General features: G+C 35.7%; 1 protein-coding gene across 3 annotated transcripts in view; it reads left to right on the top strand.

The window, feature by feature from the left end:
- LRBA (LPS responsive beige-like anchor protein) overlaps positions 1–24,202 on the top strand; it is a 503,590-nt gene that overhangs the window by 105,535 nt on the left and 373,853 nt on the right. For all 3 annotated transcript variants that reach the window (XM_053911800.1, XM_024569215.3, XM_045202618.2), the window contains exons 27-31: positions 117–244; positions 718–825; positions 3,882–4,041; positions 6,837–7,284; positions 15,965–16,098. In XM_053911800.1, coding sequence (XP_053767775.1) covers positions 117–244; positions 718–825; positions 3,882–4,041; positions 6,837–7,284; positions 15,965–16,098 — 978 coding nt within the window. The remainder of the gene's footprint in view (positions 1–116; positions 245–717; positions 826–3,881; positions 4,042–6,836; positions 7,285–15,964; positions 16,099–24,202) is intronic.

Here is a 24,202-nt window from a genome sequence, read left to right as displayed (position 1 = left end):
GTAATCTGTTTAAATAACACCCTATGTAAATCGTATTGGGTAGGTGGTCTTTATCAGTTCCATAGTCTTGAATACAGTTTTCTTTTCTTACCCATTCTTTTTAAAAAAAATAACAGTGTGTGCAGTAGCAGTCAGGAATTGCTTAGAGTGTCAGCAGCATTCGCAAATGAAAATGAGAGGAGATGCAGCCAAAGGCCAGAAAACGGTGCACAGCCTGGTTCCCATGGGGAAATCTGCGGCAAAGGTAAGCATGCAGAATCATTAATTAAATAAAAAAGCATGCTCTTATTTTCTGATTAAGGTCTTAGATTTATTTGTTCATTTCACTGTTAAATTAAATAAATCTGACAGAGGTCCTAAAATAGTTATTTTAGTCTGTGGACATAACATTCAAATATTTGTATTTAAATACACAGTAAAGATTTGCTTATACTTAATCTTGTCTGCTTTTCGAAATGTTTACTTTCCTTGTGTCTACAATACCTTTTCCCTTCAAATATGTCAATTTGTATTTCATGTACTGGTGAGTTAGCATGAAGTTTGTTTTTCCTTTTCCCTTCTGTACCCCCCACCTCTAAACCAGCATCCAAAAAAAGAGAGAGAAGTAGGAAAAACAAGTAGTTATATCCTTGTTTTTCTGGTTCCTGGAATACCATGGTGGGTTTTTTTGTTGTTGTTTTTAATCTGTGTAATGTGTATATATGTTTTTTGTCTTAGAGTCCGGTGGATATTGTAACCGGTGGTATATCTCCAGTGAGAGATTTTGACAGGCTCCTACAAGACATGGATATTAATCGGCTTAGGGCAGTTGTCTTCAGAGACATTGTAAGTAACAGTGTTTCTTTCACATATTCTCTTAGTTGAAATGTATTTCCTTCCAGGCCCAGAGTATTGAGAATGAAAACTCTTTGTGATATGAAATGGTCGAGTAGAGAGAAGGCCTAGAAACCAGTTTTTTGACAATGATTTTAGAATCATAGAATATTGGAAAGTTTTATCTATATAAATGGAGCTAATATATCAGAGCAGTGATACTAAAAAGAAGAACACATTATTATAGTTGTGTGCTTTTGTAATTTCCAGTTTATAAATGATGAATCTGGGGCATAGAGAGCTTGAATAATTGGGTCAAGTAACTGGAGCTAGGAAATGGTAGGATTCAGACCCAGCCACCTGAACTCCAAGGCCATGCTCCGAGAGGGCCACAATGCTCAAAGTCTGAATGGCCTATATTTTACTGAATATTGGTTTTTTCCCCTCAAAGGAGTGTAAATTTGATGTAATGGTACATAATGAATTGCCGTCTGTGGTGGTTTTAATTTTTTAAAGATGAAAAAGTTTTATTTTAGCTGATTTTGATATATAATATGGTCCAGTTTCATACAGAAATTATTCAGTCATATAAGAAAGTATAAATATGAAAATAAAAATCATTTGTGATCCTACTCACCAAGATTTGAGTATAGTCATAGTTAATATTCATTGAATAGTTACTGTGTGTTAAGTACTACATACTCTATATTACATATGTTTTTTGTAAACTTTATAACTTCACTTTTTAATTTTCTCCCCTGTGGGGTTTTAGTCCTTTGAGTTCTTCACTACATTTTATACACATATATAATTTGTTAATAGTGTAGCTAATAGTTATTGAACACCTACTGTGTATTAAGCACAGAACTGGATGTTCTGTATGTATTATCTCATTTAATTTACCCAGTAATCCTATGAAAAAAGATAACAGTATGAGGTTAAAAAATCTGCTTAAGATCAAACAAGTAATAAAAGGTGGAAGTCAGTTAAGGACCTAGGGAATCTGATTCTTGAAATTTTGATCTTAACCATTTGATTACACTGCCTCCTTAGATTTCATTTTTTTTCTTTTTCTTTTTGGTAGCTGCTGTTATTCCTTTAATTAAGAAACCATCAAGTTTTGTTTCCTCAGAACCCACCGACTGGTTCATTTTGGAACCAAATATTGCTGCTTCCTTCTTTTCCCATTCTCTTTTCTTAAGCAGGTGTTAAGTCTCTTGCCCTATAACTTTGTATTTCCTAGAGTCATCTTTAAAAATTTAGAATAGAGGATACAACTTTTTTGCTTTAAAAATTCTTTAATCTCTTCTCAAAGGATTTAAAATCAAAACTCATCACTCCGGCTCTGTATGATATGGCTCTTTGGAACTTGCTAACAAGTTATTGTATCATGATATTTGGACAGAGAATTAGACTATTTCCTATCTATGTTGTTACTTCTTAAAGTTACAAATATTTTTAATTTTTTTGTAATTATAAAAGATCTATAATCACCTTATAGGAGTTTTAGAAAAGAGAAAAGTTCATAGTCCCCAAACCTTATCTCAGAGCCTCTTCTAGCAAAAGCAAACTTTGATGAAGAAAGAAATGACCTAAGATTGGGGATATAAAGAAATTATTTCCCCGAGGTTAAGAGCTAAGGTATTTAATCATTCTAATCTGGGTTTACATATGCTTTTTCATTTGCTATAGCCTTAAGAAAATTACTTAAGTCCCTATTTTGGGACTCTAGTCCCTATTTTGTTTGAACGGGTTAAGGCAAGTGTATGAAATACACAGCACAGTGCCTTGCTCCCAGTAAATATTCAATAAATGACAGCTACAGTTTATTTCAGGGGTTTAGTTAGTAAACATTGGGCATAGTAAGGGGCTAAATAAGGATTTAGGTGGGCATAAGTAATTTATAACAGATTAAGAAGTTAAGACCAAGTAAGTTATTTGTCTACATTTTTAACATTGACATCATTAGCAGCTGTTGTAATAGGTGACAGGATGGCGTGGCAGAGGACCACAGGCATGTCAAGAGAAAACGGATGGTTGATGATAAAATGATGATACATTTATCTTTTTGATCAAGATTAATAAATCCTTACACAAGAACTTCAGAAGTGACATAGATTGTTGTCAGATTACAAATATGTCTTATTGTATCAAGTAGATGTGTTCAGGTGGAGCTTGATACCTTATTTTTTTCCTTGGATACCTTATTTTTTTCCTTGAAATTGATTGTATCCAAACTTTTGACACTGGTTATTAATTTTTAGTTTCATTTGTACCATTAATTTCCATTTATTTATCTGCTGGGCATCAATATTCTTTGTTTCTCTTATCCTAAAATTCTCTGCTACTCAAAATACTGTTAAATTTTCAGGACTTGGTGGACAAGTTTGAGTTTTTCTTTTAAATTGTTTTTTTGAAAAGTTATGGAATAGTGATGTGTTGAAGGGCCCTTCGAAGATGGGGAATTTGACTAGAGAAAGAGGTTGTTGATGTACAGATGTGTAGGTGGACTCGGTCTGTAGGATGAAGGCTGGAACTCTTTCTGAGGTTGATTTAGTTTTTCCTTTTCTTTTTTGCATACACTGTATTTTCAGTCTGATACTTGGTTGTTTCTACTAGTTTTAACACACTCCTGATTCCTTTGGCATCCTGTTCTGTTTTTGATAACCTTACTTTTTTTCTCTTGAATGCTCATCTTTTAGGAAAACTATTATTATGTTACGTATTTTAATTTTTATGATTAGAAGTAAAAATATTTATTCATATATAATGAAAATCACTATTTGCTTACTCTTATAAAGTATATTAAGACGTATCTCTTCAGGTTGAGTTACTTTAAAAAAAAAAAAAGCCACTTTTCTCTTTGCATGTTTCATAAGCATAAAACCTCTTGTTTACGGGCATTTTCCCAAAATATTTTGTCTGATTTTTGCTCAGTTGAATTTATTATTTTATGCACATATCAAAAGACTTATTCACATGTTTTATACTTAAATGTTGTCATGTAAAATAAAATTAAGCCATGTTATTTAATAGTGGTGTGATCAAATACTTTTATTTTTCCCCAGGAGGATAGCAAACAAGCTCAGTTTTTAGCCTTGGCTGTAGTATACTTTATCTCTGTTCTTATGGTCTCGAAGTACAGAGACATTTTGGAACCTCAGAATGAAAGGCGTAGCCAGCCGTTTAAGGAATCTGGTAGTGAAAGCGGGACTTTATCACTTCCTGGTAAGTTTCTGTGTTTTATTTCCTGGTATCCAAAATTCAAGTAAACTGTTACCTACTTATAGTGGTTAAAATATTGATTCTGGAATTGAAATCCATTTATATGGAAAGTGAGAGCATACACTTATTTTTAGTAATGACTAAATATTTTGAGTACCATGTAGTTAGTTGCAATTGGGAGATTACTTCTGTTCTTTAAATGAGCTATTTGACTAAAAGGTGAGAAAATGTTATTCTCTCAATTCAAGTAATAATTGGGGTTATGGAAGTAGCTGCCACTTACAATGTATAGTTAGAAGAGCAACTATTGAATGTAGAAATAGCTGCCACCCAATGGAGGCTATTTATTTATTTAACAAATATTCATTGGGTACCTATTGGGTCCTTGGTATATTCATGACCAAAAGAAAATAAAAGTCTGTCTTCATGGAGCTTATATTCTTGTGAGAGGGAATAGGGAATAAGTACATGTAATAAATACATTGTATGTTAGATGGTGGTTAGTATTAAGACAAGTCAAACAGAAAAATATCAGGAATGTAGCCAGGAGAAATGGGGGTGGATATTTACTCTTAAGGGAAATGGGGAATTGCTGCAGGGTTTTGAGTATAGGAGTTACAAATGACTTATGTCTTTATTATGTTTTTATGTTATACTCAGGGTTCTGTGTTAAGAATACACCCTGGAGGGCAAGGAAAGCCCCTTGTTTTTGTTATGTCCCGCTGTGTAACACATCACACTGAAACTGAGTGGCTGGACCTCCACTCTCTGTCTTATTCTCATGGTTCTGTGGATTTCGTTTGGACAGGGTACAGTTGGGATGATTCATCCCTGCTCCAGATGACACTAGCTCGTGTTGGAAAGTCTGAGATGGTTTTTCTACGAACCTCTTTAGTGCCTCCGAGAGGATGGCACTGGGATGGCTCCGCGAGCTGAGGCTGATTGACTGAAATGACTCGGCTGGGGGCCTTGATGCTTGGTCTCAGCTGAAGTCCTTGGTTTCCTCCATTGGTTTGGAGGGCCTCTGTCTCTTCATATGGTCTCTCTACATGTCCTCTCCAGCAAGGTAGTCATATTGCTCCCTGAGATACTTAGGAATTCCTAGAATGCACCTGCTGCCAGACCCTATTAAAGCTTGGGCACAGAAATGGTTCATTGTTACTTCTGTCTCATTCGATTGGTTAAAGTGAGTCAGGCCCAGCCCAGATTCGAGGACTTCTCAAGGGGGTAAATACCAGGAGGCATGGGCCAAGAGGATTATTAATGTAGCAGCCTACCATGTGCACTTATGAGGATATTGCAATAATCCAGGCAGGAGGTGACTGAGGCTATAGAGCTGGTGAGTAGTGGTCAGATTCTGGATGTATTTTGATGGTAGAGAAAATAGGATGCTAATATATTAGGTGTGGAAAACATGCTGTTAAAATACTGGGTGTGGGAAACAGGATGTTAAGATACTAGGTGTCAATATGTGAAAGATGGAAGGCAGTCAAGAATGATTATAAGGCACAGTTGGATAGATTGGAGGTGGAGCATGTTCAGGCAAAGATAAATTCACTTTTCCGCTGTTGATGGCTTTTAGACATAGAAAATGTAGAGTAGGCAGTTATAGATAACAGTCTGAGTGTTTTGTTTTCTTTGTTTTTTGATATTTAAACCTTTAAGAGTGAATGAGTCCATTACAGGAGTTCACTGTTGCAAGAGAAGAGGACTAAGGACTGAGTACTAAGTCCCCCCAATTTAAGAAATCAGAGAAAAAGAAGTGAAGGAAATAAAGGAGGAACGACCAGTGAGGTAGTAGATGAAAAACTGGAAGACAGACGATTACACACGGTGTGTGTAACTCAAGTGAAAAAAGTATTACCGTGTTGGAGGGAGTAATCAGTTGCTGCTGCTTTGCCAAGTGCTATTAGGACTGAGAACTGACCACTGGATTTAGCAAGATGGAGGCTTTTGGTGACCATTGGCAAAATGGAGCATTTTTGTTGGAATAGAGTGAATGCCTGATTGGAGGGAATGAAAATCAAACAGAGAGGCATGGTGATGCTCTTTCTTGAACTAGATTTTAACGATCATTCGGTTATTCATACATATATGAGGCGTAACCAGTTTTCCAGTAGTAGTGTAGAAACCGTGTTTGAGGTCCTGGTCTTGAGGTTACTGTTCAAAGACATGGCGATGTATACAGCACAGAAGCCGAAAACTTTGTCCCCTGTTGAGCAAATTGCAGGTGATTTGGTGATTAGGACTGAATGGACCTTTAAAAAATTGGCTCTAAATTGAAAGTATAATGTGTGCTGGCATGAGTACTGGTCATCTGAATCATGCTTCTTGACCACCCGCTGCTTTCCAGGCATTGTGTGAGCCCCGGCATGATGATAGGTGCTGGAGAGGAAGTGATAGAGAAGACAAGTCCTTGCCCTGGTGGCATTTCCATTCTAGCCGACCCACATTATTGAAGAGCCTTGTATTTTGTCCTAAGGATTTTGGGCTTTTTCTTGTAGGCCAGTGGCTTCCAACCTTGTGTTGCTCTCCACTGGTGTGTCATGTTCAGTTTAGAGGGTTTTCTCCAGTGTTTTGTTATTACTCTTTATTGCTTTTATTTTATTATATCATCTACTTTGATTGTAGGTGCATTAACTCAGTACTTTTGTGGATTATGTAATTTATTTTTGCCTTTTAGAAGATGCCATAGATTTCATAATTTGAAGTAATAGATGGCTATAGGACTGAATGTACCTTTTTAAAATAGGTTCTAAATATTTTTTATTTGTACTTTTTTTCTGTTTCTGGGTAAGATGTAGAAAACACACCAGCAGCATCTAGCCCATTAACCCCAGCGTCAGTGGAAGAATCTGAAAGCACATCACCTGCTCGAAGGAGGGACTCCGGCATCGGGGAGGAAACAGCTGCTGGCGTGGGAAGCAGTATGGACGTAGCGTCTTCTGTGGCACCTCCGAGTGTCAGTGCAGGCCCAGATGCAATCAGTGAGGTGCTGTGCACTCTTTCTTTAGAAGTCAATAAATCTCAGGAAAACAAAAATGATGGAGGAAATGAGTTGGATAACAAGGTTGCACCATCAGTTCCAGTTTCAAAAAATGTCAACGTAAAGGACATTCTCCGCAGCTTGGTTAACATGCCAGCAGATGGAGTCACAGTGGACCCTGCCCTTCTGCCACCACCCTGCCTCGGAGCGCTTGGTGATCTGTCTGCTGAGCAGCCTGTGCAGTTCAGATCTTTTGACAGGTACTGTAAATAGTTTTTGGTTTTTGCATGCATATATTTATGAATTGTCAAGATTTAAAGGGTAAATAGGACTTTATGCAGTTTATAGCTTCAACACTAAAAATGGATGTTTGTAAAAATTACAAGGATATTTTTGTTTTATAGTTTGTCTACCATTTCAAATTTTCATTTAGCAACACTATCATAAGATGATTTAAAAATAATTTTGAAATTACATTGGCAAGTTGTATGTTAAATATTTTGTTTGTTGCAACTTAGAAGTCACCTGCACTTAACAGTGGCTATCTTTCCCACTCTTCTGTTAGCACTGTGCCAGCCTGTGAGGAAAGTGTGTCTGTGGACCCCAGCAGACTCGAATCTAGCCAGCTCTTCAGAGTCCTGATGGCTGGCGAAAGCTGACTATGGCTTCTTGACTGTATTGGTTCTGCCGGCCTATGAAACCTTGGGCTAATTTGCCTGACATTTTTCTTTATATATTGATAAATTTTCTGAAATTCTGCCTACAAGACATGTATGTTTTAGTTATTAAACACATTTTTTTCAAAAATCAATATATTTATCTGGAAACAAGCTCTAACTTAAACAGAGGTTGCCAGTTAAAAGAACTATTTTTCTTGAGTCATTTGAAAATAAGTTTGTATAATACTCCATCCTCTTTGAATACTTTATTGTATATTTTCTATACAACCACAATACATTCATCAAAATAAGAACATTACATTGATAAAACACTGCCTTCTAGTCTTCAAGTACCTTTCAGGGTTTACTAATTGTCTCGATAATGCCCTCTCTAGTAGAGCATCCAGTTCAGAATAGTGTGTTGCGTTTTGTTGTGTCTTTGTTTTCCGTTGGTCTGGAAGAACAGTTCCTAGTCTTCCCTTGAATTTCATGGTCGTGCTGCTTTAGAAGATGACAGCACCGATGTGGTGTGGACTGTCCCTCGGTCTACAGTTTAGTTTGTGGAATGTTTCCTCAGGATTAGGTTCCCATGGATGCATCTTTTTGGCAGGAATATCACAGAAGTGGCACTACGTGTTGCGGTCTGCCATGTGGCATGTGGTTTTATCTCATTACTGACGATATGCATTCTGAATAGTTATTAAACTGGTATTCTGTAGGTGTCTGCCCTCCTAAGGCACTCCTTGTGAAGAGGTGGTGCTGCTGTGAAAATATCATCCACGGCAAATACATTCAGTTCATTACATGGTCCTGTAGTTTCCGACTTTATTCAATGGGTTGTAATTCGTTGTGGGTATTATTTATGTTGATGCTCAAATTGTCTTCGATTTGGAAAGTGGGATTCCCTTCCAGTGGGCTTCTATTTTCTTTTGGTATGTTCTGATCATAATGTCCCTCTGTCTGGGTATTTATTTCTTTGTGTCTCCTGTTCTCTTTTATTTCCTCTCATTTTCTAGTTTTCTACTTCAGATTTGCTGTGTGTTGTCCATGACATATCCAGATGGGTTGAAAGTCTTTATGGTAATTACGGTGCTCTGAAAAAACACAAAGGAAATAAAACTTTAGCGAAATGTTTGCCATCATCCTTTGTCATTTTATCCCCTGTGCTACCGTTGAAAGTGTTAGGTCATGTCCTGCAGTGATGAGACTGACAGAGTCTAAAGTCCAGAGAAATAGGACATCGGTATGTCACGTGGCTGCTAGACTCCAGTGTATTTTTCACTTTTGTAAAAATGGGCTTTGTAGTGCAGGAATTAAAATACTGACTTTAGTAATTAGACAAAACTGAGTTTGAGTTCTGGCTGTATTGCTTATTAGTGAATTTGGACCTGTTAACTCATCCTCCCAAGCTCAGTTTCCTAATCCCTAAATTGTGTAACACTGTACAACTATTAATGAGGAAAAAAAGGCAGAGCAATGTGTGTTGGTATGAAATGGTATTGAAGATAGATTAGTCTGTGGCACTCAGCATGTAGAAATCATGCAGTAAATAAAAACTGAGCTGTCCTGTCTGCTGAGCCATTCAGTCACTGCTGCTTCCTGTTATGTGCATGTGTTTCCCTGGGCACTGGGTACCTGAGATACATACTACAGATAAAAGGGTTACATTCTCAATACACACACATGATGCTAACCAGTCAATACAATGATAAATCATATGTCAATAAAATGGCTTACTTGCTAGAAAAATTGACAAATGACAGGAACAGGTAGTTCATGCAAGAAGAGAAATACTATTAGTATGCAAATATGTACAGGTGATCTACATCACTAATAATGAAGGAAACATATTAAAATAACCATGTGATAAGTCTTTGCAGAGATTTAAAAGATGATAACCTAGAGTTAATGAGGGTATGAAGAAATATTTTAATATTGTTGAGAGGGCATACTGGTATAATTTATTTGAGGGACAAATGGCAGTATTAATTATAATTTAAAATATGTAAACTTAATGCACCTCAAAGTTTAAACAAAAGGTATACAAATGTTTTCTGCAAGTGGAATTTCATAATTAAGCTAAGACCTATTGAGCTTTTACTCTGTGGAGTTCTATTCAAAATGCATTTTTCAGTTAGGTAGGTAGGTAGATACTATTTTTATCTGTACTTTACAGATGAGGAAACTGGGGCAAGGGGAGATTAAGTCACTTAAGCACTTGTGCTGATCAGTAGTGGAGCTAAGACTTGAACCATGGTGGATTCATTCTGGACCCTGTCATTTGGCTGTGCAGCGCAAGCGTTCTTGCTAATCTATGAGGAATTGATTGGTGACATGTTTTATTGGCTATACATATAGTTAAGACTGTACAGCCACCGCAGAGAGAAAAGAACACTATGCATTGATGTAAAATGATACTGCAGATATATTGTTAATGAAAAAAGCAGTGTACAAAATAGTTTGGGATTTATGATCTTTTAAAAAACATAAATATGTTCATGTATACCTCAAAAAGTATACATCAAACTGTTACTAACAATGGTATATATGAGACTTGGAAAAGGTGTAAATGATCAGATTTTAAAAATATTCTCAATCTTTATAATTTGTTTAAATTTGTACTGATGTTAGCTTGAGCACTCAGACATGATTTAGTGAGAGTAGCTTTTAAAATTCATCTTGGCTAATATAGTCAAAGAAAGTTGTTTGCTTGTAAATGTCCCAAATTTCATATATTTTGGTGTTTATTTCATTTTTAAATAGTGTAGAAATTCAACTATGCCTTAGTGATGCCTTCTGTGCGGAGGTTATGCACTTATTTGGGAAACCATGCCTAGGTAATTCATATTAAGGGGTTTGTTGAAAACAAAGGAAAAAGGACTCACTGATGTGGACAACAGTGGTGATTGCGGGGGAGGGGGTTATGAGGGGGTTGAATGGTAATGGAAAAAATACAAAAAAAGGAAACTAAGGGAAATTTTGGCGATGGCATTTTTCAGGATGTTATTTGGAACATACATGTCTGGTATGCATTTAATGTATTGTCTGATGGCAAGCCAGCTGCTCTGTGTTTCCCCCTTCTTTTTCTTAGCAAGAGACACCTTTTGAAAACTCTTTTCATGCAGCTGTAGACCAGTGGAGTATCTTTGGGAATTTCAAAGCATCCCTCTGATCATGTATTTATCTCTGGAATGCTTTGTCAGAAATCACAACTCTCCTCATATCTTAAGATTTATCAACTCTCAAGCAATAGCTGGAAAATTTAGAGTAACAGCTACATGAGTGGAACCTTGCTGAAAGGCTGCCAGGTTGTGGGCCTTTTTGGATGGCAAGGTGTTTGTGTTCATTCCCATGCCAAAATTCTTGCTCTTATCTAATTTGAAGATCCTCTCTGGTGATTAGTGGATACCAGGGATTTATCTTGATAAAGTTCAAGGGCTTGTCTGGCTTTTCAACTAGATCCTTAGGGACTAAAGTGCTAGGTTTAAAATGCTCTTTTCTCTTTTACTGAACTATTTGCATGTTAAATAAAATAGCATTTATGTGAAAGTTTGTGGTACTTGAAACTGATGTGATTCTGAAATGGAACTTCTGAACCTTAGTGATCTGGAAGATGTTGCTCTTTGTCTGTTGTTAATAAGCATAAAGAAACTTTCAAAAAAGTCTCCCCAGTTCTTGTAAAAAAAAAAAAAAAGTCAACAGTGTTTACGCTTTCTTTCTATGTGGAACCTTAGGAAAATTACTTTGTTTTCATCATTAAAATGGGGATAATATGTGGCCCTTAACTCATGGCTGGTTCAATATGTGTGATGATCTATGTGTGTCCTCAGCATAGTACCTCACAACCATTATTCTTAAAGTTAATGAGTTTGTAAAGAAAAAAGGTATCATAAGTAACATTTTATACTTTAACATAACAGTTTTGAATTGACAGCTTTAGAATACTAGCTTGCATAACTAGAAAACATATGTGTCTTCCAAATTCTCTGTGCCAAAGAGTTTGAAGTGCTTTTTGTTAAAATTGGTGGTACATATTAAAAATTCAGTTATTTGCATTTTAAATTTTAACAAGGATTTCAGTTTGCTTCTTAAATGGAAACTTAAGCTGTAGCTCGAGAACAATGCTAGAAATATTTCTGCACATTGCCTACCTAGCATATAGGCTCTCAAAGTTGTGTCAAATGTATGTTTTGTTTTATTTGTGTTTTCCAAGGTGTTTGATAAAAAATATGAAATGCTTCATCCTTGCAGGATTAATCTTGAGTAGTGGTAAATTTAAATTTCTAGATTGTTTTTTAAACAGTAAGAACATGGTTTACTAGTTTAGATTTATACTGATGTACATGATATATATGACAGCTTAAAATCCCCTCTGTTGAAAATTTTAGTCTTTTACATGGAAACTTTATAATAATGAAAATAGTTGGTAAAGGGAATGAAAATATTGTGAAATTTGCCTACTGCTTAATTACCTTTTATTTGGATTATTAGGACTTTGATTTTGTTGTTGTTTTTACATGGCTCAAAGCTGAAGCATCATTATGTTATTTCCTCAGGATTGACTTGAATTAATGAATTTGGAAATTGATTAACTTTATTTTTCTATATATTACTAAATAAATATTTCTATATTTTACTAAGTATACAGCTGTGCTAACATATGCAGCTTTTTCCATTTGTGAGCAGATATATTTTTGTCTGTTAGTAGTAGTATATACATAATTTTATATTTTGGAAAACTATGTTACTGTTGCTTATAATTGATTATAATATAGAATATGTTTAAATGTAAGTGTGATTGAGGTGATGGTTGTACAGTGCTGTGAACATACTAAAAACTAAACACTTAAAATTAGTGAATTATGTGATATGTGAATTGCATTTCAGTACAACTTTAAAAAAGGTCAACGAGGAAACAGTTCAAATTAGAGGCTCTTGTTGAGACAAACTGAATTGTAGAGCAGTTCTACCATTTACTTTCATAAGTTAATTTACATTTCTGAGTTTTTCTTTTTAATTTTAAAAATGGAAGTCATGTATGTTAGACTTGTTTGGAGAATTGAGTAATAAATAATTCTTGACATATGTCAACGCTCAGTCATAGCTATTAATAATTTGCAAGTTTATATCATAGGATCATTTGGGAGCACAAAGAATAGTGGATCTTGAACTTTGTCTTGGAGAGTCTGAGGAGGTTTACCTTTGTGCGAGGTTTTGAAAGGAGAGAAGGAAATTTGCTGGCGCGAAGGACTAAGAGGAAGGCATCTCCGCAGAGGAGAAGCATATACAAAGGGTGGGAGTTGGAAAGTAATATACATGCTCAGGAACCGTAACCACATACAGCAGAACTGTTTGAGGAGCGCTGGGTTAAATGTAGGAGGCCACATTTGAGAGACATCAGGGATGAAAATATGTGAGAGATCTTGGACAGTCAGTATTTGCTGAACTGAAAGAAAGAATTGGTGGTGTTCATGATGGAAAGCATTATTAATGCCAGTAGTTTAAAGGATTGGAGACAAAGTCAAATTCTTTTGTTATCTTAAATTATTTTAATTTATTGAATAGTAGTTTTATTATTTTTAAAAAGATTTTATTGAGATTATTGGGGTGATCTTTCATTATCTGTAATCATGTCATCTTGGATAAGTAGAGATTGTGCATATTGTGGAACATCTGTCATGAGTTTTCCAACATTTCATTATAAAAATGTTCAAACATCTAGAGAAGTTGAAAGAATTATACAGTGAACACCTTAGATTCTACAATTAGCCTTTAACTCTGTTTGCTTTATCATGTAATCCTCTATATATCTATCCTGTGCATCAGTCAGACTTAGTTTGTGATGCACTTCAAAGTCGCAGGCATCAGTTCACCTTCAATCTGACATTTCAGCATGCAGGTCTCTACCAAAAGATCAAGTTCAGTTTAAGGTAAAATGCACATACAACGAAAGGTGCCAGTCTGAAGTGCACTATTTGGTGAGCTTTGACAAATCTATACCCCTGTGTTAACCCAAATCCTCAATCAAGATGAGTCTTAAAAGTTCCCTCATGCATCTTTCCAGCCAATCCCTGTCCTCATTCTTCAGAGGTAATTACTATTCCATTGTTTTTTCTACTGTTGATTAGTTTTGCCTTTTCTAGAACTTCATGTAAAAGGAAATACAAAGTTTGCATTGTGTTGTTGAAGGTTTCCCTCACGTAATATAATGCTCTCGAGGTTCATCCATGCCATGTTAATCAGTATTTGTTTCTTTTCATTGCTGAGCATTGTTCCATTGTAAAAGCATAGTGCCATATTTTAAAAAAGTTATTGATTTTAGAGAGAGGAAGGGGGTGGAGACAGACACGGACATCAATTTGTTGTTCCACTTATTTATGCACTCATTTTTTGATATTTGTATGCAGCCTGCTGGGGGATTGAACTCACAGCCATGGCACATTGGGACAATGCTCTAACCAGCTGAGCTACGAGGCTAGGGCCCATCTTACCATATTTTTATGCATCTTTCTGCTTAAAGGATTCTAGACTATTGCCAGTTTTTGGCCATTAAACAATAGAGCCTCTTTGAACATTTTTGAGCACACTTCTTAAGTGGACATAAGTTTCGTTGAGGAAATCGCTAAGAGAAGAATTGCTGGTGAATAGGGCAGGTTTATATCTTAAATGTAATTATTAACAAATTTCACTTTTTAAAGATATTATGTTCTGTTGCTTCTATGAGTACATACCCACTGTATGAGTAAAATAGATATTGCTGGTTCTTTGTTTTGTGAATGAATGTGGAAGTAAATTGTCCATATTTCTCTTCTTTCTCTCCCCAAAATAGGTTGCTAGGGAAGAGGTAGCTAGAGATTTTCTCAAACAACGCATTCCTGCCAAGGGTAGCAGACGCACAAATTAGATTTTGTATTGTTTTCTGGCTGTACCATGAGCACACATGTACGCACACTCACCAAGGGTCATATTTACTCCCCCTAGAGTCAATAATCTCCGTCTGATATAAGCTGCGGTGGTTTAAGCACACCGTTTTGGATTGAGGGCTCAGGTGGCTGTTGCTTCTATTTTTTAGTGTATAGTTAACATTGGCAGTCACCCTTATAATGATGTGACACCAGCTACCCCCAAGTACATTGAATAAGCCATGCCTAGCACAAGAGGACTTGATTTAATTGGCAACAGTGTTTGCTGTCGCATGGTAGGCACTGAAGTAAAACGGAACCTATTTCGCTTTGTATTATCTCTTTTTGATATAACGACAAAGACAAAATGTATTTTTAAAGTACTGGAATTAGGTAATTTCCACTTTTGAATTTATGGGGATCAAGTACCTAAGTAACTTTATTTAGAAACTGAATACTTTAAAGGTGTTAAGGGAATACTTGAAGCTTGCAGTTACAATATTGTCAACAAAAGATGTGATTAAATAAATTGAATGTTGAAGACTTTAGGCTTATGGTTAACACCAGGTAATTAAAAGTAAGCACTGCTGTGGGAGTGCATTATATATCAGCTGTCCTCTTTACCTCATTAACTGGGTTCTTGCATGTTTATGGAGCTAACTTCAATTAAAAATGCCTTTAAAGTTGTGCCTAATAAGGTCTTTTAGTTATTATTTTGGTATAAAGTATTACACTTTAATTGAAATCAGTATATCATAAATACCTGGGTTGGAATAATATACAAGGTGAACAAATTTGATGTGATATTTTTGCATGTAGCATTTATATCTATGCATTGTTTTATATATATAGTAGTATTTAAACACAATCTTGGGGATTTAAGAAATAGGGTTGTTAAAAAATAGTTTATATCTGCATTTTTTAAGCTTATAAAATTCCTAAGGTTTTTATGATTTTAAATTAGCAGTGCTTTAAAATCCGTGTTTGAAACACGTTGAGTTTTCTGCTTCAGTTCTGAGGTTAAGAAAAAGTTAATTACTTTTCCATTTGAGTGCCAAAATTCGTTTTTTATATACCTTTGGTTATATTTTAGGTTAGGTAGTTAAAGATGATCCTAAATGTAAAGAATATAGTAAATCTAAGCTTAAATGTTAAATTATCATATTTCCATAGAACATTGTCTTGACTCTAAATAATTGAGAGGCAATAAATATGGACACCATTGAAGTTTCTTGAGAGAATATTCTTAATTGTATATCAAAGTAGAGAAGAAAAAAATTAGAAAAAGAGTTTTGCGTCCCATTTTCTATTTTGAAATTTATGTGATTAACTTGGGTTAGCCTTCTGTATTTTAAAACCTGTTTTCTGTTTTACTACAGAAGTGTCATCATTGCAACAAAAAAATCATCAGTCTTACCTCCCACGCTTACTGCACACACACCTGCCGATGCTGTCAGTGTGGTTTCTCCTGCGGAGTCAGCCCGAGCCCCCGATACGGGAGGAGAATCTCCTGGTGAGTTTGTTACCAGTGATTTCAACAGAAAAGGTTTTCAATCCTATCTTAGCAGAGCTTAGGATTTTTGATAACGTTAAGAAATTTTTTTAGGCATGTTACAAATCATTATGCTTTTATGAGGTCTGTTTGGAAAAATCCAGCCATTGTTAATGTGAGGAGAGCAATTTATGCAACAACATCAATGTAAGCTGGCAGCCAAGGAGAGTGGACTGGCATGCACATGTGTGAACAGTGACAACTTCACTGTACTAGTGAGTGGGGTCAGTAGGCACTGTTCCGTGAGCATATGTACTGTGTGGCTGTCACATTCAAAATGAATGAGTGAGCAGAGCAATGAATCTGCATCAAGTTTTGCATTGAGCTTGAACATTCCTCCGTGGAAATTATTCAGAAGATTCAGAAGGCCGCAGCTGTGGGCAAGTGGTGACTGGCAGCTTCATCATGTCAACGTGCCCACTCATGCAGCACGTCTTGTGCAGGGATTTTTGGTGAAACATCAAATCATCCAGGTGACTCACCCTCACTTACAGCCCAGACTGGGCACTCTGAGACTTCTGGCTTTTCCCAAAACTAAAATCACCTTTGAAAGGGCAGAGATTTTGGACCATCAGTGAGATTCAGGAAAATAGGACGGGGCAGCTGATGGTGATTAGAACTGTGTGAGGTCCCAAGGTGCCTACTTTGAAGGGGACTGAGGCATCATTGACCTATGTACAATGTTTCTTGTATCTTCTTCAATAAGTGTCTCTATTTTTCATATTACATGGCTGGATAGCTTCTGGACAGACCTCGTATAACTGTTGATTCCTTAATAACTTTCTGAATAATTTGAGTAGTATCAAATGAATTAAATTAAGGATTTCAATATATTCTCCACACTGTAGGACAGACTGGATGCTGCTGGTTTGAAAGACTCTTTTCCTTCTCCTGCTCTTGAGATTTGTAGAGATGTAGTTTACGTAAGAAAGCTTTCATGATGTGTGGTCTTTTCACCTGGTTATGTATTATCAAATGTTTACGTAGTATCCAGTACTTTTTCTCTTGAATATTTTTCTGAATTAGAGACTTGGAATGCTGCCCTGAAGCATACCATCATTCTAGCATTAGCCATAGTAGTTCAGTAACTCTTACTGTAATTTTTTAAAAATATTGAAGTTATTGGGTTGATATTGGCTAATAAAATTACAGAGGTTTTAAGTGTATAGTTCTATGATATATCATCTGTATATTGCATTGTGTGCCCACCAGCCAAATTGTATTTTTGCGCATCTCTCTCTACTCTTTCCAAGTATGAAAGCCTTTTGGTACATATATATGGGAGAAAGATCAAATCCCTCGATATTGCCTGGAAGCTTAGTGTGAATACCAGATAAACTTGAAAACTATGTGATACTAAAATGAATAAGTTATTATTTTGTATACATAGTATTTTTCTAAGTGTGCTATTTCATAAAAAAATTTAACAACTAGATTGCATACACTCAAAAGGATTCATTCTTGTTACTCTAGAATGAGATTGATGAAAAATAAATTTTGAAGGAATGACTAGTTGGATTACTTTAAATCAGAAATAATGTTTTTAGTTCATTTTGTCAGACACCTCAGGCCTCCTATCAGCTTTTATACCTTTTGTAATAAAATAGTATATTTGATAAGTAAATAGTGTATTTGATAAAAATAGTGTATCAGAGAGTTTTGCTCCTAACTTGAATGGAAAGTACAGAGTTCCCATATAACTTGTGAGCAGCACCCCCTTCCCATTGTCCTATTATGAACATCTTGCAATAATGTGGTACATTGGTTACTTTTCTTCATCATTGTCTTAGTGAAAAAACATAAAAGAAGAAGATATTTCTTCTTTATTGTTCCATTACACTGTGATGCCTCTTTTTTACTTTGAAGGGGAAACAATTTGGTAGTCTGTTTTGGGCTGATCTTCCACCCCCATCCAAAGCCCATTAAAAAGTGAACTGTGATTTCTCTGGATCAGTCCCCATTAGGAAACAAGGCAGAAGTTACTAGTATCTATGAAACTGTGCCATCTTTTAAATTTAGTAATAGTGAATTCCTAAAGTTCAGAGGTTCACAGTACACTGAGTAAAATATGTTATCATATTTTGAATACATTGCTCTTGAATTTCAATTTATGGGACAAAGGAATACAATTATCTGATTGCTTTTAAATATATTTTTCAAAATTTAAAGCATGTACTTTTCAGAAGAGATAAGGAACAGAAAGCTGAGATATATGGACAATATTTTATTACAACAGTATAATAAATTTCTTTCTGAAGCCATTGTATTTTTTTCCAACAAATCCCTTATAACACAGGGTGAGGCAAAGTAATTTTACAGTTATTTGTATGGACAATAATACAATAAGAAGTAATACAATAATAAACTCTTGTGTTTGGTGTTCTCACAACTGTGAGCCTCCATTTGTTTCACCCTGTGTTAAATACTCACCCGGAAGAATCATATGCCTAATTGGAAACTCCTGCTTTTATTGGCCGAACCCCACAACATCTTGGATCTACTTCATGTCACTCCCCCCCCACCATTCATTAAAATTTTGTATAACTTGTGGTGGTGGCATTTCTCAGATAGTTCCAAGGTTTTTCTGCTTTGGGCTAGGATTTTTAGCTCTTTCCTCCTCCTCCCTGTCTCCCCTTACTTGTTTTAAAAATGTTTCATTTATTTTTAAGTCTTAACAAAGGTCCTTTGGTGGTCTTTCTTTTTATCATTTGTTTGGTTTCCATACCTGATTCTTCCTTTTCTCTTTCCCGTCAGTAGACTCCTGTTGTCGCTGTTACGTGGTTTCTGCATTTTAGTTTATTACTTCCGTTCCATTCCACTCATTGCTGCTGTGAGCATTGATGCCTTGATAAGAAGAATTTAACCCAGTTTGGAGTTTTCAGTCATCCTAGTTCTTACTCTCCCGTGCCCCACTGTACATGCTGTTGCGGGCCGTACTTGCTTTTGTACCCTGTTCCCTTTCACCTGGAATTGAAACCCCACCGATAAGATTATGTGTCTGACTTCAGTGTTTTTAACTGATAGATTTTTGTTTTCTTTTTGGTGGGTCTCTTGATTTAAGTTACTTGCCATTAAAAAAATAGACTATATTGAAATTTATTTTTCTTCTGGTTCAGGCAGGATTTGGGAATGAAAGATTTGTGGATGAATTGGTGGTTGTTGTAATTGCATGCTGAGCTGGGCAGTTTATTCTCACAGATCAGGGTAAGTTAGGTGTTAGTCTTGGTTTGATCTTGGATTGTTTTCTCTGTATGAAAGCACAGTTAATATCTGTCCCTGTGGGCCTTAAACCTGTGTGCCTTGGGAGGACTTCAGTTTGAGCGAGTAGCAACAAAAAAACGAACTGCTCAAATTCAGTAATAGATTATTGGTTAGTAAAAAATGTACTGGTAGTACAGGGTGCATTAACAAAACTGGGAATTTACTTGGAAGACACCCTGTGAGTACAAAACATAACATATGAGTTTTGTAGCAGAAAAGTTAAAATTATTTTGAAATTTTGATGTCAAAATGGGGTTTCTAAAATTTACATGTAGTACAATTAAAGAGAAACCAGGACTGGTTAGAACTGTATCTCAGAAAAAGATTTAGAGCTTTTCAACCCTGTGTGAGGTCAAAGATTCTCACCTAGATAATTTTATAATTTTGCAAAAAGTTGAGGATTTATATATATATATACATTTTAAAACAGCGTATAATATTAAAACTATGGTTAGTGAACAAATGTTGAATATCATACACATTTCAGATTATAGTTTGAATAATATTCATTGGTTACTGTAGCATTTTATTAGCAATAACAATGGCAAATCTATCTTTACTAGTGGTAAGAGAGTTCTCAGAGAACAAGGTATACTTTGTATTGCATATTTTTATTTTTTGTTTGTATATATTTTAAAGAAAACTAAAAGAAAAAACAGTTGTTAGTAAATATATCAAAATCTGGAAATTTTTAAGTTTCTCATCAGCAAAGTTTTAATTTCCCAGAATCCAATATGTGTTAAGATGCTTACTCTTTTTTCAACTACACTATGGTGGTTGTCTCCCGTGATGCATCACATCAATGAGTAAAACCAATAAAGGAACTGAACAGACTGTTCTTCAGCAATTTACGTGCTGGGTGTTTGCTAATTTGCAAAATTTAATAGTTATGCTACTTGCTAGAGTACCAGGCCATGCATGTATTAATTAGTGTGTTTATAGTTAATGTTGAAAGAAATATTTGATTCCTTGCCTTGTATAATATTAGATCCTAGAGGCTTATCTTTACTGATTCAATAAAAAGCTTATTTTTTATTTAATAAAGAGTTTTTCTTGGGCATATAGCCTTTTCCCTCCCTGTGTTGGCCCAGAATGGGTGGGGGGAGAGAGGAGGAAAAAGAGAGACAGAGGGAAATTTAAAAATACATTATTTAAGAGTTAAATATTGGCATTTGTTTAATGATACTATATTGCAAAGGCCCTTATTTGTTTAGATCCTTAAGAGCCTTGACTACACAATTGGCTATTCCCTGGATAGATGTTAGATGGATGATCTGTTTGCATTTTCCTTTTTGTTCTTGTGGATGTCTGGAGAACTGTTAGTTTGAAGGAGCCCGTTTATCAGCACAAGGGTAAGGAAAAGATAAGTCAGTATCATTCCACATGCCAGAATTAGCCTCTGCGTTTACATAGGTGATTGTCTGTTGAAAATGTTTAATGCTAAATTAACAATAAATTTACGATTTTAATTTTTATCTGAGTTGAAAATATACAGGATGTATTTGGAAATTATATTTTCTCTCTGGCAGGAATGAAGGACAACTTTGCATGAAATTACTGGTCTGTTTATTTTTTCATGTGACTTTATTTTTCTTATAGCTACTGCTAACTGATATATTTATCTTTGCTAGTAAACTGTTTCTTTTGATTTGCAAAGACCACTTTGTATAAATCCCTTTCTGCTATAGTGTCTTCAGGTTGGAACATCAGTGCTAATTGTAGGGTAGTGTCAGGAGGGCTTTGTGTTACTACTGGTTCATTCAGAGCCACCATGGTTCTTGGTCTTTTCAGATTTTTAATGAGCATTTCAGCTCATTAAAATTAGGGTCAGTTAGCACTTTAATCGCTAATTTTGTCTTACATATACTGCCTAAAGCCTCATACAAACACTTTCTTGAGATATATTACTTCTGTCTTTTAAGTAAGTGGTACCTTATATGTTTCTTTTTTATCAACTTCAGAAAAAATTCAAGGAAAACCACCAATAGTTCTCCTAGAGAAAATGTCAGATACAGTCTAAAAAGATGATTTTTAAGAACTACTACCAATCAGAAAAATCTCAGAAATATTTAATCAGTCACTGGTGATAAGAGTCAGTAGCGAACCGTGGTTTGGTGATCCTGTGGCTGCCAGGGTTGCGGGACTGCTGGTGTCGACACCTGAGTCTAACAAAGCTGTCTGATCTCTGAAGTACTGTCCTGAGTGACGTGTGGCAATGGGATCGCACCCAACTCCTAGAAATGCCTGGAACTGAAGAGTAGAAAGTTGTTTCTACTCCACCTTGTTTCTTCCTCTAGTTTGCAATTTTATTGTGAAAAATGCAAAAATGCACATCTGTTGATGGTGAAATGGGAATTGATATATGCACCTTAAGAAGTTGTCAGTATGAGGAAATGTGTACTTCATTTTAAAGTTAATCCTATGTATTAGGAGAGGGGCCATTCGTTTCGTTAGCGTTTTACAGTTAGCTCTCAATTGAGCAGAGTGGTGAAAATGGAGGGAAGGTCAACAGTAAACAAAAATCCCAGTAAAAAGAAAAGTGGACTTGGAAGGAGGAGGACATGGGGGAGAGATTTACCGTGGATGACTTCATCTTGGAGGAATATGCTCACGCCCAGAGGTTGGCTTAGTAGTCGTCCTGAGATTCACTGGGGAAGATTGCTGCCCTGTCCTCTTCCCAAAGGAACCAAGCCTGTGGGCCAGCCGCCAGTCCAATATCTGGGTTCTTCTGTTTGGCTGAGACCTGGTAATCAGACCTGCTGATTATTGATCAAGTTCTGCCTTAAGACCAACCATGATTCAAGGAAGGTCAAGTTCTCCCAGATCCTTGCTGTTCTCAATCAGCTAAATCTACGAAACCCCTGATTAGAGAGCCTGGCTGCGTTTGTCTACACCCAGAATTAACTTTACTTGCCTTACCGAACTGAAAGAGAAAGTTGCATCCAAATGCACTGGTACGCTGGAATTGAGCCTGAGGAAATTGTGGGAGTTATATGAGACAGTGACAGGCTTTTAATAAAAGTATTTTCTTGTAGAGGACAGTGGCTAATGTTTATGGCTATGTTTTGTTTTCTATTGATAGGGTAAACGAAATTGTTAGAAATCCACTTTTTATATCGCTTAAACCTAGGATTGATTTTTTTTTTAACAGTTTCTAGACTTTTCAACAGAATTTTACCTTTGGTTTCTTAAGCTTTTATAGTGAATATTCTAAAGGTACTTATAAACTTCATCTCATTTAAGTAACTTATACTTAATGTCACTTGAATAATCCTTGAAGAATTTGGGTGTCTTTTTAGCCTGAAGTACAGACTAAAAGGGAAACATGGTAACTTTAAAAAAAATTTTAAAGTTAAATTTAGTTGGTAACATTATATAATTTTCAGGTGTAAAAGATTATAATTGACATCTGTGTACTGCATTGTGTGCTCCCCACCCGAGGTCTAGTTTCCCTCCATTGTAATATATTTGACTTCCTTTACCCACTTCGCACTCCCCCCATGCCCCAACCTTGCGTAACCACCATTCTGTTCTCTGTAACCACCATTCTGTTCTCTGTAAGGGTTTTTTTGTTTGCTCCTTTTTGTTTTCTATCTCACAGGAGTGAAATCATACTGTTTTTCTTTTCTGCTTGACTTATTTCACTTAACATAATACTTTAAAGATCCACCCATGTTGTCACAAATGGCAGTATTTCATCTTTTTTATGGCTAGCAGTATTCCATTTTGTGTGTGTGTTTGTATAAAACTTTTAAAAGATATTTTAAAGACAGAATAGAAGGGTAGGAAAGAAAGCTATCATTCATTGCGTGTTTTCTGTGGTCCAGGCTCGAAGTACTTTAATTTACATTCAAAATAATTCTGTGATGTAGGTACCACTATTGATTTTATAAATGAGGAAAATAAGGCACAGGGAGCTTAAGTAACTTTGCCCAAGGTCACACAGTTAATAATAAGTATCAGAGATCTTACTGCTTCCCCAAACATTTAAATCACATAACAACCCCTAACGGTAGTTATTATCAAAGACATTGGCCTGACATTGTTAGAGGTAGGACTCGGTTTGAAAACGGTTTTGTTGGTGGTGGCTGGTGAGGAAATGTCTTCTGCCAGTGTGGAAAATCTTTTCTGAGAAAATTGATAATGGAAATTATGTGAGATTGATGATTGAGATAGCTCGAGAGGTTAGTGGGATTTCCTTCAGATGCGAAGCAGTAAGGCTCCGAGCTTGGTTGACCTGACATTTCTTTTTGGAAGGGAAATGAGTTTCAGGATGAGAAGAGTGGAGTAAGTTTTATATTTATTATGGGAATTTAATAGGAAAGTAATATATAGAACGCTCGACTAAAAATGGGTAGCATGAATCATGAATGCATAATAAGTCATTCAGAAGAGCTACACTTTTCTTCTGGAATGTCTTGCAGAAATGCGGTATTTCTGTTTTCTGTGCCATGCTGGTACAGATGGTTTAAAGGTAGGCTTCTAGAATTCTGCATGGCCAAAGTCACTACAAGCTTGAAAAGTATTTGTAATGGTTGATAAGAGATGAATGTCATTAATTGTATATAATGCACAATTACAAACCATAAAGAAAAAGATTCCAATAAAAATGCTCAAAGGGTCAGAATAGTCATTTATGTTTCCTATTTTCTTTCCAGTGAATTGAAGAATACCTTCAGTTTCACTAGTAATCAAAGAGGTGTAAATTGTTTGTTACTTCTTCAAGGCAATTTGGCAGCGTTTATCAAAATTAGAAGTATGTGTTTACTGACTCGTAAGAAGTTACTTCAAGAAAATAAAGAAG

The sequence above is a fragment of the Desmodus rotundus genome, chromosome 9, assembly GCF_022682495.2.
Source record: "Desmodus rotundus isolate HL8 chromosome 9, HLdesRot8A.1, whole genome shotgun sequence".
NCBI lineage: Eukaryota > Metazoa > Chordata > Mammalia > Chiroptera > Phyllostomidae > Desmodus > Desmodus rotundus.
Note: the sequence above shows the minus strand (reverse complement) of the source record. Positions and strands in the feature narration are given on the sequence as shown.